Source organism: Salmo salar, chromosome ssa01, assembly GCF_905237065.1.
Source record: "Salmo salar chromosome ssa01, Ssal_v3.1, whole genome shotgun sequence".
In the NCBI taxonomy this organism is placed as follows: domain Eukaryota; kingdom Metazoa; phylum Chordata; class Actinopteri; order Salmoniformes; family Salmonidae; genus Salmo; species Salmo salar.
Genome location: NC_059442.1, coordinates 58,991,775 through 59,008,705, shown reverse-complemented (window position 1 = coordinate 59,008,705; position 16,931 = coordinate 58,991,775). Strand labels below are relative to the sequence as shown.

At 42.4% G+C, this 16,931-nt stretch overlaps 1 protein-coding gene across 5 annotated transcripts in view; it reads left to right on the top strand.

The window, feature by feature from the left end:
• Positions 1-16,931, top strand: part of LOC106606442 (Golgi-specific brefeldin A-resistance guanine nucleotide exchange factor 1) — a 119,594-nt gene that overhangs the window by 62,202 nt on the left and 40,461 nt on the right. For all 5 annotated transcript variants that reach the window (XM_014202687.2, XM_014202667.2, XM_014202673.2 and 2 more), the window contains 2 exons: positions 10,862-10,993; positions 16,386-16,504. In XM_014202687.2, the coding sequence (XP_014058162.2) occupies positions 10,862-10,993; positions 16,386-16,504 (251 nt within the window). The remainder of the gene's footprint in view (positions 1-10,861; positions 10,994-16,385; positions 16,505-16,931) is intronic.

The window sequence follows — 16,931 nt, the reverse complement described above, 5'->3', positions numbered from 1 at the left end:
CACATGTCTGTGGAACTTGTTCAGTTTATGTCTGTTGTTGAATCTTATGTTCATACAAATATTTACACGTGAAGTTTGCTGAAAATAAACACAGTTTATTGAGAGGACACAGTGAGAGGACGTTTCTTTTGTTGCTGACTTTATTAATGACGTCTGGAATATGACACTTTCACTAAAATGATCAAACGGCAAGAGTCAGACACATCAATCCTCAACATATCAACAGCTGGTATAGGCACGGTTTAGCTGAGACTTTTCTATTGACATTTACGCTGGTAGTCTTTTTCTGAAATAATTATCTCCTGACTTGCAATAGGCCTGTCTTAAATGAAATGGTGCTCGGATAACTTTCATTGGCTAGCTAAGGTTAGCATGTTAGCTAGTTACACTGGCAGCTGTCCGTCAGTGCCTTATTTGTTGTTATTTCTCTGCTACATGTGGAAATCACCACAACTTTCCCACCCCCAATTCCTGAATATGCATTAGCAGCCTGCGTCAGTCTTCCAGGTGAAACCTAAATTATATATTTTTTTGCTCTAGGACAGGAATTACTCGATGTTGATGCGTCAACTTTCTCTGTGGGATTTTTAACTTACTGTACTGGGACAAGGATGTAACTAAATGTAGCAGAGCCTGGTGAGAGGACACTGCCACAGACCAGAGCTAGGAAGGTTCTCTGGGTATAGAGGCTCAGTGAGGCAGAGTAAACGGTTCAAACCTAGGCTTTATTACATCATTTTACATGCAGAAATCCTCAAGAATAAAGAACTTAAAGTATAACTTCAGTAACTAAGGTTTCTCTTAAACAATGTATTATCTCCCAACCTGTCTGCTGCCCCTGGTGGCACGACAAGTGACTGCAGTTTAGGTGGCTGCAGTGGTTGTGCTTCTGGGTGCACAGGGGCTATTGGCCAGACTCCATCTGGTTCCCATACCTGACATGAGGACACCTTGAGCCAAGGAGGCAGTGGCAGCTGCTTGGAGTCCCCCTCAGCATGACAGGGCAGCAGGTAGCCTATTGAAAGTCAATCACGCAAATGTACCATTTATAATGCTTTGTGGTCTTAACATCTGGCACATAACAGCACAATTGCCAGAAAATAGCCTGACATAATTTTTGGTTAAATTGACATCCATTGATGGAAAATGATCTGGTGAGTTTAATAGGGGTGAATTATATTTTCTCTTGTGACATATTCAAATTCCTTTATTACGTAATGTCATAGCTCGCAATATTTTTTATTTTGAGAAAAAAATTATTTTGCTTCTAATGTCATTACAAGTTACTACGATATTCCTTAATTGGCTCAATAACATTATGGAAAAAGGGTTTATTGTATACATATGATAACTCCTCTCTTGCTGTGAAAAAAAATGTGGCCTAAATATACTGAACAAAATATAAACGCAACATGTAAAGTGTTGGTCCCCTGTTTCATGAGCTGAAATCAAAGAACCCAGAAATGTTCCATATGCACCATAAGTGTATTTCTTTCACATTTTTGGAACTAAGTTTTGCTTACATCCCTGTTAGTGAGCATTTCTCCTTTGCCAAGATAATCCACCCACTCGCCATGTGTGGCATATCAAGAAGCTGATTTAACAGCCTCATAATTATACAGGTTCACCTTGTGCTGGGCACAATAAAAGGCCACTCTAAAATGTGTAGTTTTGTCACAACACAATGCCACAGATGTCTGAAATTTTGTGGGAGCGTGCAATTGGCATGCTGATTGCAGAAATGTCAACCGGAGCTGTTGGCAGATAATTGAATGTTAATTTCTCTACCAAAAGCCGCCTCCAACGTTGTTTTAGAGAATTTGACAGTACGTCCAACCGGCCTCACCATCATGTAACCACGCCAGCCCAGAACCTGCACACCTGGCTTCTTCACCTGCGGGATCGTCTGAGACCAGCCACCCGGACAGCCGATGAAACCTTAGAAATAAAGCCCTTTTGAATGTTTTAATATTAAATAAAAATAAATACAAAAAAGAAGTAAGATACACAAACTAATAGTGTAATTGTAGAACGCTTTTGAAAAGCAGCATGTCTTCAACTTTGTTGCATTCATCTGACCATGCAGAGTGAACGTCAAAGTACTTGTGACTCCGTGGTCAAGCAACTGCTCTCTCCTTGAGTGACAGGGGGCAGGGCTTGGTGTGGTTAGCAGCAGAAAGAGGAGGGAGAGAGACTCAAGTAGCAAATTAAGTAAACTATTAAAACTGACATAGGCACAGAAGTTGCGTATCACATTTAACAAACCAAACATTGAAATACCATTATAGAAGGTAAAGTAAAACTCAAACCGGTCCTTGTATCAATACCAGTATATAGTAAAATACGGTATACCGCCCGGCCCTACAATCCACCCAGTGATGGCTAGGGCTGACACACAACTCACACAAGCCAAACTACCCCTCCATCTGTGAGAGATTGGTGTCCAGGGATGTAGACAGCCCTGGGTAGCTGGTGCAGAGGGGGTCTGAATCCTTCTGTTCCGGAAGCGGGGTGAAATGCTTGTCTCCCATCAGAGTCTTGTAGAGCAGTGTGAAGAGGTCCTCTTGAGCTTGATCCTCTTGCTTGCCTACTTTTAGCTTTTCTTCTTGGCATTACTTTAACTTTAAATGAACCATCCTCTGCCTCTAGGGAGCGATGTACCGAGACCGAACAACCTAGCTGATGGTCCTCCTGGCCAGGAGGACGTGCTGGTACCTGCTTTCTTCATCATTTGTAGCAGAGCCTGGGGAGTGGCCACTGCCACGGACCAGAGCTAGGACGGGTCTCAGGGTACAGAGGCTGAGTGAGCCCGAGTAAACAATTCAAGCTTAGGCTTTTATTGTATAATTTTACAAACCCGAAATGCTCAAGAATAAGGAACTTAAAGTATAACTTCAGTTGCTAAGGTTTCTCTTAAACTAAATCTTATCTCCCAACCTATCTGCTGCTGTCTCCAGTCCTTTCTTCCTTGAATGTGAGCAGCAGCAGCCTACTCAACTGTTTGGGCTAATTAAGGATTCTCAGCTAGCCTCTATTAGCCTCCTAACTGGGAAGGTGCTGGAAGGCACCCTAAGGTTTAATGCCAATGTGCTAAGAATGTACATTTTTAGTCTGAAAAGTGAACCTAGATATTGTACTGTGCACCTGTGCGTGTTGTTTTTTGCTGTTCACTTTTGAAGCAGCCCTCTCAGAAATAATGTTCTGCCTTGATCTCGTACTGATCTCTGCTGATTTAGTTTTTCTACTTGACTTCAGATTCACCATACATACATCTGCAACAAACAAGAACAATGCTACATTAAGTAAAAAAAACTGATATGAATGTTGATATCAGGACATTCTGAGGGTCTTGTGAATCTCTTCTACTGGTGCCTACAGTGCCAGTTAAGTAGGAGCTCAGCTCCTCGTCCCTCCTAGTATTCCATGTGTTAAGCCCTTTCTGCTCCACTGCCAATGTGCATACGTTAGATGGCACGGACTGAGGTGCTTTCCTGGGGGCAAAGGATCAGGCTCTCCCTGTCTCTGCTTTGGTCGGTTGCAGAGGTAGGCCACACATGGCTGCTCACACCAAGCAGAACAATGGGCTATAGTTCCAAGATGGCCAAATGTCCTCTAACAGCCTCAGAAAATGGTTCTAACACACACACACAGACAGACAGTTGGGAGGCAATTTACATGGATGGTGAGTGACTTTCATCCTCTCTTTATATAGGGCAATGTCAGCCAAAGGTCAACCTGGTTATGGTGTGATCGTCTCACTGTGGTGGTGCGGTCGTCTTTATTTATTTCACTCTACAAGCCCTGGAGATTGAGCTGAACTACAGAGCCATATTTAGCCTTTATTTAAGAAGATTGGGCAGGCCAGCCAGAGACTGTCCGATGGCCTAGCCCTTGCTTACCGATGGCCAGTCGGATCAATACAACACAATTGAGTTCTCCAAGCTGAGGGTCTTTGAGACGCAGCCGTGGCACTTACGGGGTGATCGCTTTTGATGAAGTCTTTATCAGCCTCTATTGACAGATTCAGTTGAGCAACTTCCTCTCCCGTCCCTTGCTCCTCTCCCAACTGTAAAGTAATGGATACTAAGCCCCCTCCTTTAAAAGTTTCTAAGAGCTGATGGAATGATTGATAGGAACACAACCCCTTTAAGTTTGTTTTTGTTATTTCTGCCTTGATATCTGATGGAGGAAATTACTTTCCAGCGGAGTTCAGGTGACCCCTATGGTTCTTTGAGACCGTTGTTCAGTCCGATACTGCAGCTTTGTGGCAAAACTTACACCAAATGGACCTACCCCATCAAAGGAGCATAGAGGGAGAATACAAAGAAAACATCAGCTCCCCAAAAAAAATGAAGAAAAAGAAAAAGCAAGCGGGAGGAGATTTACTTTTAGAAGCAAGTCTAAGAGCAACCTGGCGTCCGATGAAGGATTGTGGAAATTTCGAAATGATTACATATTTGATTTCCAAACATGCCGCGGGGGTATTGGATATCACAAGCTAATGCGTGGCGGTCACATGTGCACTGTTGGAAATTTGGTCGAGGCTCGTCTCAGCCTTTGAAGTCACAAGTTGTTTTTTCGCGTTTAGAGTAGCTGCTCCAGAGGAAGCCTAATCCATGTGATATTGCTATGGCAAGCAGTATTTCTACACAACACTCCAAACAGTGTTCGTGACTCCACTAATTTGCCGTTGTTGTTTTACCTGCTTTGTATTTTGCAGCCCCTCTAGACCCCCATCTCTCTCTCTCTCTCTCTCTCTCTCTCTCTCTCTCTCTCTCTCTCTCTCTCTCTCTCTCTCTCTCTCTCTCTCTCTCTCTCTCTCTCTCTCTCTCTCTCTTAGTTACCCTCAGAGGGAGCTGTTACCCAAGCCTCTGTGGATTGGCCCGAGGTGGTTTCCCAATCGCGAGAGATGCAAGGCGAACTGGATTTCTGTGAATTGATTAAGAGGAAGATTTGGTTCATGTTCTGCAGCTGTGTTTGGTTGGCTCAATGATGTAACCTGACTTGAATCTTTAATTGATACACCGCAATCTGCCTCTTGTGGGTGCTTTAGAATAAGTTTGTTCATTGTTTTTCACTCTATGTCAATTTTACACATCTTTTGTCATTGTTTTGGAATATGTAAACGTACAAGCACTGTTGTCGGGCATTATGGGATTTCTTCCAGTCGCTGTGACCCTGCTGCACCACCAGAAACCCCCACCCCCACACCAAGCCCAGTCACTCTCCAGTCAATTTCATTAATGCTAAATCCCACATCCTACACAGCTGCCTTTAAAAAGAGCTTTTGGAAATTGAGTTGTAATAAGATACCGTGCGCTACCAAGGTGAATAAGAGGCGGTTCTTGAATGCCTCTCTCTCTCTGTGTCTCACCCTCTGTCTTTCGCTCTGACACACACACATTTTGCTCCATGTTGTTCCCATCTCTTACCGTGCTGTAGCAGCGGGAAAAGGTTACAGCCTCCACAGCAGCTAATTCCCCATTGATCTGCCCTGGGGCACCATAGCTGTTTACACAGACCTTTTATAGAGAGCAAAGCATATTAAAGGCAGAGAAAAGTCCGCACACTGCTGTTGACCACTCTGTTCTGCATGTTTGTGCACAACAGCAGAACTGAGGGCTAAGGTCCTACCGAGACTTCCCACACTTGGTTGGGATTTGCAAATCCCACTGCCATAAGGGGAGATATCTGAGAGCATTAAGATATTGGAAAATAATATTGCTCCTTTTTCAGAGTAGAGGCCATGTGATCTCTAATCAAGTTATTTTCTTATTTGTATACAGTGCATTAGGAAAGTATTCAGACCTTCACTTTTTTCACGTTATGTTACATTAGCCTTACTCTAAAATGTATCATTATTTTTTCCCTTCAATCTATACACACAATACCCCATAATGACAAAGTGAAACCGGTTTGTAGAAATTTTAGCAGATTTGTCCACTGTCCCACAGTTGACAGTGCATGTCAGAGCAAAAAACAAGCCATGAGGTTGAAGGAATTGTTCGTAGAGCTCCGAGACAGGATTGTGTCGAGGCACAGAACATACCAAAACATTTCTGCTGCATTGAAAGTCCCCAAGAACACAGTGGCCTACAATCTTTTTTGTGTATTTTTTTTGTACTTTTTTAGCACTTTTTCTCCCCAATGATATCCAATTGGTAGTTAGTCTTGTCCTATCGCTGCAACTCCCGTACAGACTTGGGAGAGGCGAAGGTCGAGAGCCATGCGTCCTCCGAAACACGACCCTGCCAAGCCGATCTGCTTCTTGACACGCTGCTTGCTTAACCTGAAAGCCAGCCGCACCAATGTGTCGGAGGAAACACCATGCCACAAGGAGTCGCTAGAGCTCGATGAGACAAGGACATCCTGACCCGGACTAAGCTGGGCCAATTGTGCGCCGCCTCATGGGTGTCCTGGTCGGGGCCTGCTGTGACACAGCCTGGGATCAATCCCGGGTCTGTAGTGACTCCTCAAGCACTGCGATGCAGTGCCTTAGACCGCTGCACCACTCGGGAGGCCCGCCTCCATCATTCTAAAGTGGAAGAAGTTTGGAACCAAGATTCGCTGGTCTGATGAAACCAAGACTGAACGCTTTGGCTTGAATGCCAAGTGCCACGTCAGGAGGAAACCAGGCACCGCTCATCACCTAGCCAATACCCTCCCTACGGTGAAGTGTGGTGACAGCATCATGCTGTGGGGATGTTTTTCAGCGGCAGGGACTGGGATACTAGTCAGGATCAAGAGGAAGATGAACGGAGCAAAGTACAGAGATCCTTGATGAAAACCTGCTCCAGAGAGCTCAGGACCTCGAACTAGGCCCGGACTTGAACCCGATCGAACACCTCTGGAGAGACCTGAAAATGCTGTGCAGCGACATCCCCCCCATCCAACCTGACAGAGCTTGAGAGTATCTGCAGAGAAGATTGGGAGAAACTCCCTAAATACAGGTGTGCCAAGCTGGTAGCGTCATACTTAAGACTCAAGGCTGTAATCGCTGCCAAAAGTAATACAACAAAATAGTAAAAGGTCTATATAGTTATGTAAATGTGATATTTCATTTTTGTTTTGAAAACATTCATTATGGGGTATTGTGTGTAGATTGAGGGGGGAAAGCAATTTAATCCATTTTAAAATAAGTCTGTAACGTAACAAAATGTGGAAAAAGTGAGTAAGTCTGAATACTTTGCTAATGTACTGTACAGTGCTTCTTCCTTTAAAAGTTATGAGCTTATGTCGCAACCGTTAGTGGTAGATGGTGGCATTCTGTCATTGCACCACACTATCACAAGGGGGAGTTAGAACGCTGATCTATCGGTAGTGTAGACTGTGGCAATTAATGGAGGCTTTTTCAGTCTGAAAGTCTCTCCTCTGGCATTAGAGTCCTGCATCAGGCAACACCAAAAAAACTGTCGGTGGTCCAGGAGACAGGGTCTTTTTCAGGACCCTGTCTTTCAAAGATAATTTGTAAAAATCCAAATAACTTCACAGATCTTCATTGTAAAGGGTTTAAACACTGTTTCCCATGCTTGTTCAATGAACCATAAACAATTAATGAACATGCACCTGTGGAACGGTCATTAGGACACTAACAGCTTACAGACGGTAGGCAATTAAGATCACAGTTATGTTCAGGGACACATTATTCCATTTCTGTTAGTCACATGTCTGTGGAACTTGTTCAATTTGTCTGTTGTTGAATCTTATGTTCATACAAATATTTACACGTTAAGTTTGCTGAAAATAAACGCAGTTGACAGTGAGAGGACGTTTCTTTTTTTGCTGAGTTTACAATGGGGGGAATTTCACTAGACATGTGGACTGACGATTTTCGAAAAATAGGCACGGTGTTCTCTCCCTCTAAAAACAGAAATAAATAATTCTAAATAACAAACGGGCTTTATTTACATGTTTTCCCCCTTTATTCAGATTACAATCTCTCACTTTCGATTATTTGAAACAAAATCATCTACAAAATATCGTTATTCTTTAAACAAGCCATAGCAAGTTGGTTGCAATTTCAGTTACAAAAAGGGGGGGGAGTAAGGACCTTGTCTGTCGGCCCTGCATTAAAGACCAAAATTGGTTAAAAAAAATTGTGATTAGTAAAAATATATACCAGTTTTATTTAAGGACCAAAAAATGGACAGCTGTGCCTTATAGATTGCAAAATAGGTGGGAAGACATTTTCGATGTACCAACTCCATGGCACATGGGAAGAGATTTTCGTTGTACCGACTCCATGGCACATGGTTTATGAATTGACACACAATTTCCCGTTCATTTTAACCTACTGCAGACCTAAAACCTATGGGTTTAACCTTCCTAAGGAATGATTATATTTGCGATAGAAGCTGCCTCTTAATGAGTTCCGAGCGCCGATCTGTTATCCAGCGATTATTAGTAATAATAATAATAATAATGAATGACAGAGCATGGGGACTGGTCTTGATAGATCAAGCAAATTTTTATTTGGGCATGTTAGGATTATTTTGCACTTCACTTGTAGTCACTTAGTAGCTTAGGCCTACAGTACTCTCGACTGGTCCAGTTGTACAGCGCCATATTTTCCTAACTGAAACCCTTAATTAAATCGCTTTAGCCGTGATTTCAAAATGAATCAGTTGATGCATTGGTCCAGAGCCAGGTGGTATTGGCGGAGAGTCACCTGTGAGCTCTGGAACTCGACCTCCTGTTTCTGGTGTTTTTTCTGATTTATTTACAAAATGGTCATTTTAAATGCCCGGCTACTCTAGGTGTGACAATCCCCCCCAACTTGCAATGTATTCAATGTTTATTTCAACTACATTTTAGTTGCACTTCCCCCCCAGCTCCACGACCACAGGTAAAACCTTGCTGAGATGATCGATGTATTTGTTGCATTGTATCGTCAATTTCTCAAGACAAAACGTCTTGATGGCCTTCACCAGTTCATCTTTGCTTGTAGGCTTACCGAGTCCACCAAATGCATTGTTTTCTAACCACATCAGGATTGCTCCATAACGAATTACAATGGGAATAAATATAATTGAATGACAGATATATTGGAATAAAGTAGGCTAATGAAGGCAAAAAATTGTTGCTTACTGGAACATCCAATTGTTATAATAGGATTTGAAGCAATAGCCAACCCGCGTTTGGTCAACTATTTCAGCACCGTTTCGCGCTGCTCTGAGACAAGCAAGACTACTTAATAAACATATACATTTTAAAACAGCTTTTAAAAATTGAATTAAATAATATATTTGTCCCATTGTAAAGTGTAGCCTAAAGGCCAAAATGGGCAAACTTGCAATGTATTCGATGCTTAAGTACTCTAAAACCAGATTTGCCCCAACAACGAAAAATGCATCAACCCCTACAAATATATAAATGTATTATTAACCCTGCATTATAATTGTATAAAAGCCCCTTAGATATGAATTTAGAATCCTCTAAATTGAATTAGATCTACTATTGTACAAGGACATTTTATTGATCTGCCAGTATTTTCATTTCGAGATTCCGGTAAACTCTTTGTTTCCTTTTGTGTCCTACCAATTATTATTGGATTATTCACCATGGCAACCAATAACATTTATTTCTTAGTTAGGTTGGCTTGTTTGCAGAATTTACAGCCTGCTACGCGTATTATTGGATTATTCACTCATTAATGGCTTTGGATCAAAATAAGTACCAACATTCTTTCTGATAGTCTTTAATAAATACATGTTTTGACCAAGTTAACCTGCTCGTGTTGTGTGTGTTCAATTATTTGTGACATTGTGGCGTTTTAAATCATATTGAAGATAGAAGACGCCTCTTAATGAGTTCAGAGAGCCGATCTGTTATCCAACGATTAGTTTAATAGCCCGGATACTGTAGGTGTGAATCCCCCCAACTTGCAGTGTATTTGATGCTTAAATACTTTTAAGTTTTACACAGTTTCTGTTCATCAACATCTTTATGTTTTCGTTAATAAAATAACGAGACTTTCAAAATACAGATGTTTATTTCAGCTACTGTACATCTCAGCTACGTTTTAGTTGCACTTTCCCCCAGCTCCATGACCATGGATAAAACCTTGCTGAGATCAATATATTTGTTGCGTTGTTGTATCGTCAGTTTCTCAAGCCAAAACATCTTGATGGCCTTCACCAGTTCATCTTTGCTTGTCGGCTTGGCAGAGTGACGGATACATTTTTCAGAATAAAGTAGGCTAATGAAGGCAACAAATTGTTGCTTACTGGAGCACCCAAAGTCATCCAATTGTTATAATAGGATTTGAAGCAATAGCCTACCCTCGTGTGGTCAACTATTTCAGCACCATTTCGCTCTGCTCTGAGACAAGCATGGGGACTGGTCTTGATAAATCAAATAGATTTTTCTCAGTTTCGGTGTTGGTTAGCCTACAATTAGAGTGTGGAAATGGTCGGATTATTTTGCTCTTAGTAGCCTACTCCCGACCGGTCATGTTGTACAGCGAAACCCTGAGGGGTTTCATTTTTCTTGGAATAGAAACACTATAATATTAGTCAAATTATTACATTTAAAATCAATCCCATATACTATGTTCTTACAAACAAGCTTTTAAATGATCTAGTACAGCCTATATTAAAAATTGTCAAATGCTTCTCAAAGATGCCCTCTGGTGCTCAAACTAGCATTAACGGCAACTATAGCTGACAATTAAATAACATGCCATAGAATTCTGCGGCAGCCCACAAGATGTGGCACAACTTTTAAAGGAAGAACCACTGTGTATATAGTTTTAAATGATCACTTAAATTGATCCACCAAAACACAAACCTACCAATACATTTAAAGCTGTTTGTATTCAGTGTTGCAAGTGTTGACTGACCTCTCCTCTCTGTCTCCGCAGAGCTGTCGGATGTGGAGCCCAACGTATTCCTGCGGCCCTTCCTGGAGGTAGTACGATCTGAAGACACCACCGGACCAATCACAGGCCTGGCCCTCACCTCTGTCAACAAGTTCCTGTCCTACGGCCTCATAGGTGAGCAGCACAGCTGTCATCATACATACAGACAGACCGGTCAGGGCTGTTGTCTAAGCATTTATGTTATATACAGAGAACATTGTATGGTGCTCTGTCAGTTATTTAGCCTTGATATTGTAAGTAATGTAGCATTGACAGAGATTTCTGTGTGGGACCACTACGTTGTTGTTAAAGACAGCTTTCCATTTGGAGGGGACACTTGTTTATATTGTCAATCTGTGAGAACACAGTCATCATGGACTCCCTCTGGCTCCAGGCATGCCAAGAATGACGAGTTCTGATTTATCGACGCTTAAATGGACTTGTTGTTTACTACAGAAATGGCACAGCCCGTCCTTGCTAGCATCATCATGGAAATATGGCAGGCGTCCGCCAGTTGTCAAAAGTGTGAAGAAAGCATGTATCACCAGATGTTGTTCTAAATGGCAGGGGTTGAATAAATGTTATCTCCGACGTCAAAACAGCTGCGACGCTTCGCTAAAATAAATAAGCTCCATTGTAACATTGAATAACACCATTTATCGCGTCCCTGTCCTGAACATGTTGTTTTTATTGGGCTGTAATTTTATCATTCAGTTGTTATATTGGCCAAATATCCGGTGAATACAACATATGTGGGAAGGGTAATTTGATTTCAGCTCTACGACCATTGCTTTTGGCATGTGTCCTAAGGTGTACCGTAGTTGTCTTTTTCGAGTCTGATCCCACAAGCCCTTGGAATACCTGGCAAACTGAGTCTAGATGCACGTCCTCACACACACACCACTCTCTCACAAACCACAAGCACACACCATCACAGATCAGCCTCTCACAAATCACTCCCAGAGCCCCTGTCTGTCACTCCAAACCCAACGCCTGCTTCCTAATCCTATAACCCCCCCCCCCACACACACACACCTCATCAGGGGAGTTCAAATGGGTGGGAAACCATGGCAACGTGACCCTGCAGCCCTCAAGACAATGGCCCTCCAGCGCAGAATGAAGAGAAGGATATGACACGCTCAGATATTACCCTCCGTTTGAATTCAACCCGTGTTCCTCAAATGCTGTGAGGTCTTTCCCAGCTTGTTAACACACTGAAGTCAACGGCATCATTTTTCCCTACACCATCTGTCTGCTCACACAGAAAGCGGCTCGTTGGATCACAGTCGTTAGACGTATTGAGGAACTGAGGAAACACTGGTTGTATTGGACTCTGATCGTACATAAATACATGCATTTTTCAACAGCATATTACTGTACAATGAATGTAGTGTAGTTAAATACTTAAACTTTCTATTAAAATGATAAATAATGAGAGTTTCAATGGAGATTCTGCATTTATAAAGTATTATGATTTCAATCGTAAAATAAATTCTACAGCTTTGATTAATTCAATTGATTCATTCTAGGCCTTCCCGAAAAGGTTGTAAAATACTGAAAATGATTTCTAAATGTAATCTGTTTAGACATTAACATCGTTATTCACTAGAATAACGTATTCACTTGAATAACTTATTCACCTCACTACGAGAATATGTCCTTACTATGGAGTTGGCCCAGATGTCTTGTTCATTAGCCAGTAAGTAGTGCCAAATTTACAGGGCTTAGTTACCATTTAAATCCAAATCGTTCCTAAGTACTGCCTTAGTAGTATTCTGGTACTTACGACATGGTCATTTAAAGGAAATGCCCGTACCTAGTCATTTAGAATTGACTGCGGAGTCAGAGCGAAACCTCTTACCTTAATAACCAGGTGAACTAGACGCACTGTCTCATGTTCATAGAGTCATGTGAGATTGAATGAACCATCTTTCAGTGTCGAAGGGCTTTTATACTAATGAGCCTGCTCCAGCAGTTCTGATTAGGCCCATCTCCAGTGAAAAGTCAACTTAGTATCCGTCCGTTCAGACATTTTATGAGAGCTGGCCGTCTATATTAGCTAAAGATATGACATGTAGCCTACATTAGTACTGCACACCTTGTAGGCCTACTCAATCGATGAAAACTTTGAAAAAAAATGCAATTTTGAAATTGCTTTCAACACCCCAGCCAAAGGAAATGTCTCAAATTAAGTCGTTTTTGCTCAATTGTCCACTTGTCACACCGTTGTACAAGCGGAGTAAGAGGTTTAAAAGGACTTCTGTTGGTGGTGAAGGACTGATACTAAGAGACAGGCAGAGGGCTGATCCTGTTGAACACTGCCATCTGCTGGCTGCAGTGCCAAAAATGTTCACATTTGCTGATCATTCACTCGTTTTTGATCATTTTATTTGTCAATTTGTAATAATTTCTCAAATGTTTCCCATTAGATGTATGGTAAGCCTAACGCTAATTAGAATCTCTCGATAGATTTCTCAACATCAGCTTACATTGATTAGGGATGGATTCACTTTGGCATAGTTTTTCCCCACTATAAAGTTGTCTGTTATGGAAACAATGAAGTTTTCTTCAAGTATCACAACTGGAAAGTCCAATTGCCAAAACATGTTAATAGCAGCGATAAAGCGGCCACTGGTGGCAGGCTAAATACGTCTGTCTGCTTTGTTGTATCGACGTAGTGGAGTTTTTTTTTCTTTGTCTTTGAATGATTCCAGAGCTCTGTTGTCTCCTGTGTCTGTGATGTGGTGGAGAGGGCTCTGCAAGTTTGCACATATTCTTAATATCCCTTCCCAAGGCTCCTCTCAGGAGAAACACACCACAGCATGTAGCTTAGCCCTGTTGCTTTTACCCTGCGTGTCACTCCGAACATGTTCCCCTTGGTGTCGTCCCTTTGTCCCCCCCCCCCCCCGTCAACCTTCCTCTGTTTGCAATGGGCCCTGCTTTACCCTCTCTGTCGCCCTGGGGGGTCCGGAAAAGATGGAAGGAAGAGACCAAGGGAAATCGCACACACATTTCATTGAGTGAGGGCTAATTCCCCTCAATCTGTGGCCTGAGGTCTGCTGGCACGGAGGGAGTGCTGGCCTAAGCCCCTCCACTGATGGACATCCTGATCCCCTCCTCTCCAACATCCCTCAGAGCCTAGATGCACCACCACTCAGCCTGCTGAAAGCAGCCATGGCCACACCAGCCTCATAATGCTCATAGAACAGCTCAACTGAACATTTGCCTTCATTACCCGCTCAAAAGAGAGGTGCAAAATATCACACTGGTTTTCTAATTGTTACATCATATAGGCATTTATATATAAAAGATTTTTAAACATGAAGGCCAGTCAAGTCAACTTTTAATGCAGTGAAACTATTATTGCAACCTTTGAAGATGGGGTATTTTTACAAAAATGTTACCTGGGATAATTGTTGTAGTGCAATTCAATCACAATTGTTTTATAAAGCCTTTTTTTTTACATCAGCAGTTGTCTCAAAGTGCTATTCAGAAGGGGAACAGGTTAGCAAACTTGACTTCACTTACACTAAGGAAAAGTACACACCCTTTTGTTTGGTTTGAGGAGATGTATTGGTCGTTGTACAGTATGTGCCTCTGGGGTTTTTGTGTGTGGCATTCTGAAACTCTCCTCTCTCTCTTACTCGGCAGTCTGAATGTTCTTTTTTTAACGTCATACTACAGGACAGCTGTTCCAGCCACGCACGCCCAGCCAACGGTGTTATTTTAACAATAGTCCTCCCCTTAGGCTAGACTTTGCCAAGGGGGATTAGTATTTTATATCACTTCTGACATTCTGCTGGATAGCCCGTGGCTCCAGTTTCTGTGGTGGGATGAGATGTTTTCAGCCCAACTTCCGCAGTTGTCGTGACCCTCGCCTCATTGAGGGACTTTGGCAGTACACAGTTTCACTCGGCTAATCACGTTGCGCCGTTTCTCGGCGTTCACTCAAGTTTTTTTCACAGCGTCGACAAACGCTCCAAGACTTGACACACACTCATTCGCTAAACATCTCACCGATGTTTAGCGAATGAGTGTGTCAGTGGGCAGGATGGCACCAGCCTAAACCCTTCCCCCTTCCCCCTCCCCCGCCTAAACCCTTCCTATTTATCTGTCAATAGATAGAATGGTGTGTGGCATCAGACCTCTACCTGGAAAGGCTTTCACTTGTTATCCCTCTCCTTCCCCTAGTATGCTCTCTGCTTATTAGGCCAAGTTAATGAAATGCTCCTTTTAAGAGCGATGGGAAAGAAAAACATGCTGGCTCCAGGCCGCTGCCTGGCCTTGTTGGGTTTCAAAACACTAGCTCCTGTTGCCTACACAGCCAATTGGCCAGCACAACCCACAAAAGGCCACATTTGGTGATTAGATCTCCAGGCTTTGAAGGACCTTCTGGATGGACCATGCTAGATTGTGTGTGTGTGTGACCATCAGATGTAAGACTTATTGGCTCGACAGTCCACTCATGCAGCGCTATCACCTGTCAGAAAACCTGTCCTCTGCATTATCTGTTTGACAGCAGCTGTCTGTGCATTAAACATGCATTCATGTAATGATGCACTCCTAGATAGTTTTGTTTCATCTCTTGCCTTAGCATGGGGTCGTTCCTTGTCATTTCAGCAAGCCATGACACCCCCATCTCAGATTGTTCTGAAATCATTTCTGAAGCTAGAAACAGGTCAAATTAGCAATCCAATTTTTTTTTAAATATATAATTTAATCTCTGAGAAATTAAGCTAATTGATTGCACGCAAATTGGCTATTTTAATTTATAGAAATCATATCATATTCAACAAATATTGTACCAAACATCCGATTTGGACCAAACCTTTTTCAAACATTGAGTAGATGAGGAATCCAAAGAAATTGTCAAAAGCCAACCACGGCTTTTGAAGTTGTTGGACATGAAGTGTGAAAATGCTAATATAGGTACCATTTATTTGCATTGGATTTGTGACACATGCTAAAAAGTTAGCATTTGAAACAGTGGACAACAAAACCAACACATGGATTGTTGTCAGACCTTGTCAATAGACTGTCAAAATCCTCTTCCTTGTGCTTTTTGAGGTGGAGCGACACTAGGTCTTTTACTTGACATTTTTGCTACTTTAGTTGTTCAATAGCTCAGATGACAAAAAATGTGTCCTCATTGATCGTATAGGAACAGAATAGTGGTTTAGTTGGTCTGGAAAACAATGTCTGCCACACAGGTATGTTCGTTTCGAGGTTGAAGGCCATCATAAGGATTTCCTTAACATCAAACGTTTCACAGATTGGCTTGTTGCACAGTATTGACATCTGATAAAAAGATGGCAATATCAATGTGCATTCCATATTTGAACATTGTCGTGTGCCTCACACAGTTCCAAATGGAGTTGTCACTTAAATTCAGCTGAAGTGTTGTGAGTGAAACTTGGCAGACTTGAGCCTTGAATGAGCAGTGTAAGAAATGAGCGGATTTTATAAAACGTCCGCTGATTTCTAAGGAGATGATCACATTGGCCATCTTGTCATCTGTCCTGTGCAGATGCTAACCACGAGGCGGCGGCGGAGGCCATCGAGAACATGGCGGATGCCGTCACACACGCCAGATTCGTAGGGACGGACCCCGCCAGCGATGAAGTAGTGCTCATGAAAATCCTACAGGTAATCTTACAGCTAAAATCTTACAGCTAAACGTGCACCAGATGATGATCAATCAAACAAGCTCAATGTCACCCTTTTCCCAGTTACCGGTAGTGCACATATTAGACACTGCACTATATGGGGAATGGGTTGTCATTTGAAACTTTATACAAGTGTATTACATGCATGAATACCCTGGCTGGATTCCCTTTGAGGTTGAACATTTACTGTACGATGGCATACCTCTTAAACAGAGGAGGCTGGTGGGAGGAGCTGGATGGGCTCATTGTAATGGCTGGAATGGAATAAATGGACGGTGTCAAACGGGGTTTCCATGTGTTTGATTCCAAACGTTCCATTCCAGCCATCACAATGAGCCTGTCCTCCTATAGCTCCGCCCACCAGCCTCCTCTGCTCGTAAAAGCCCATGTGGAACTGAGATGGCCAC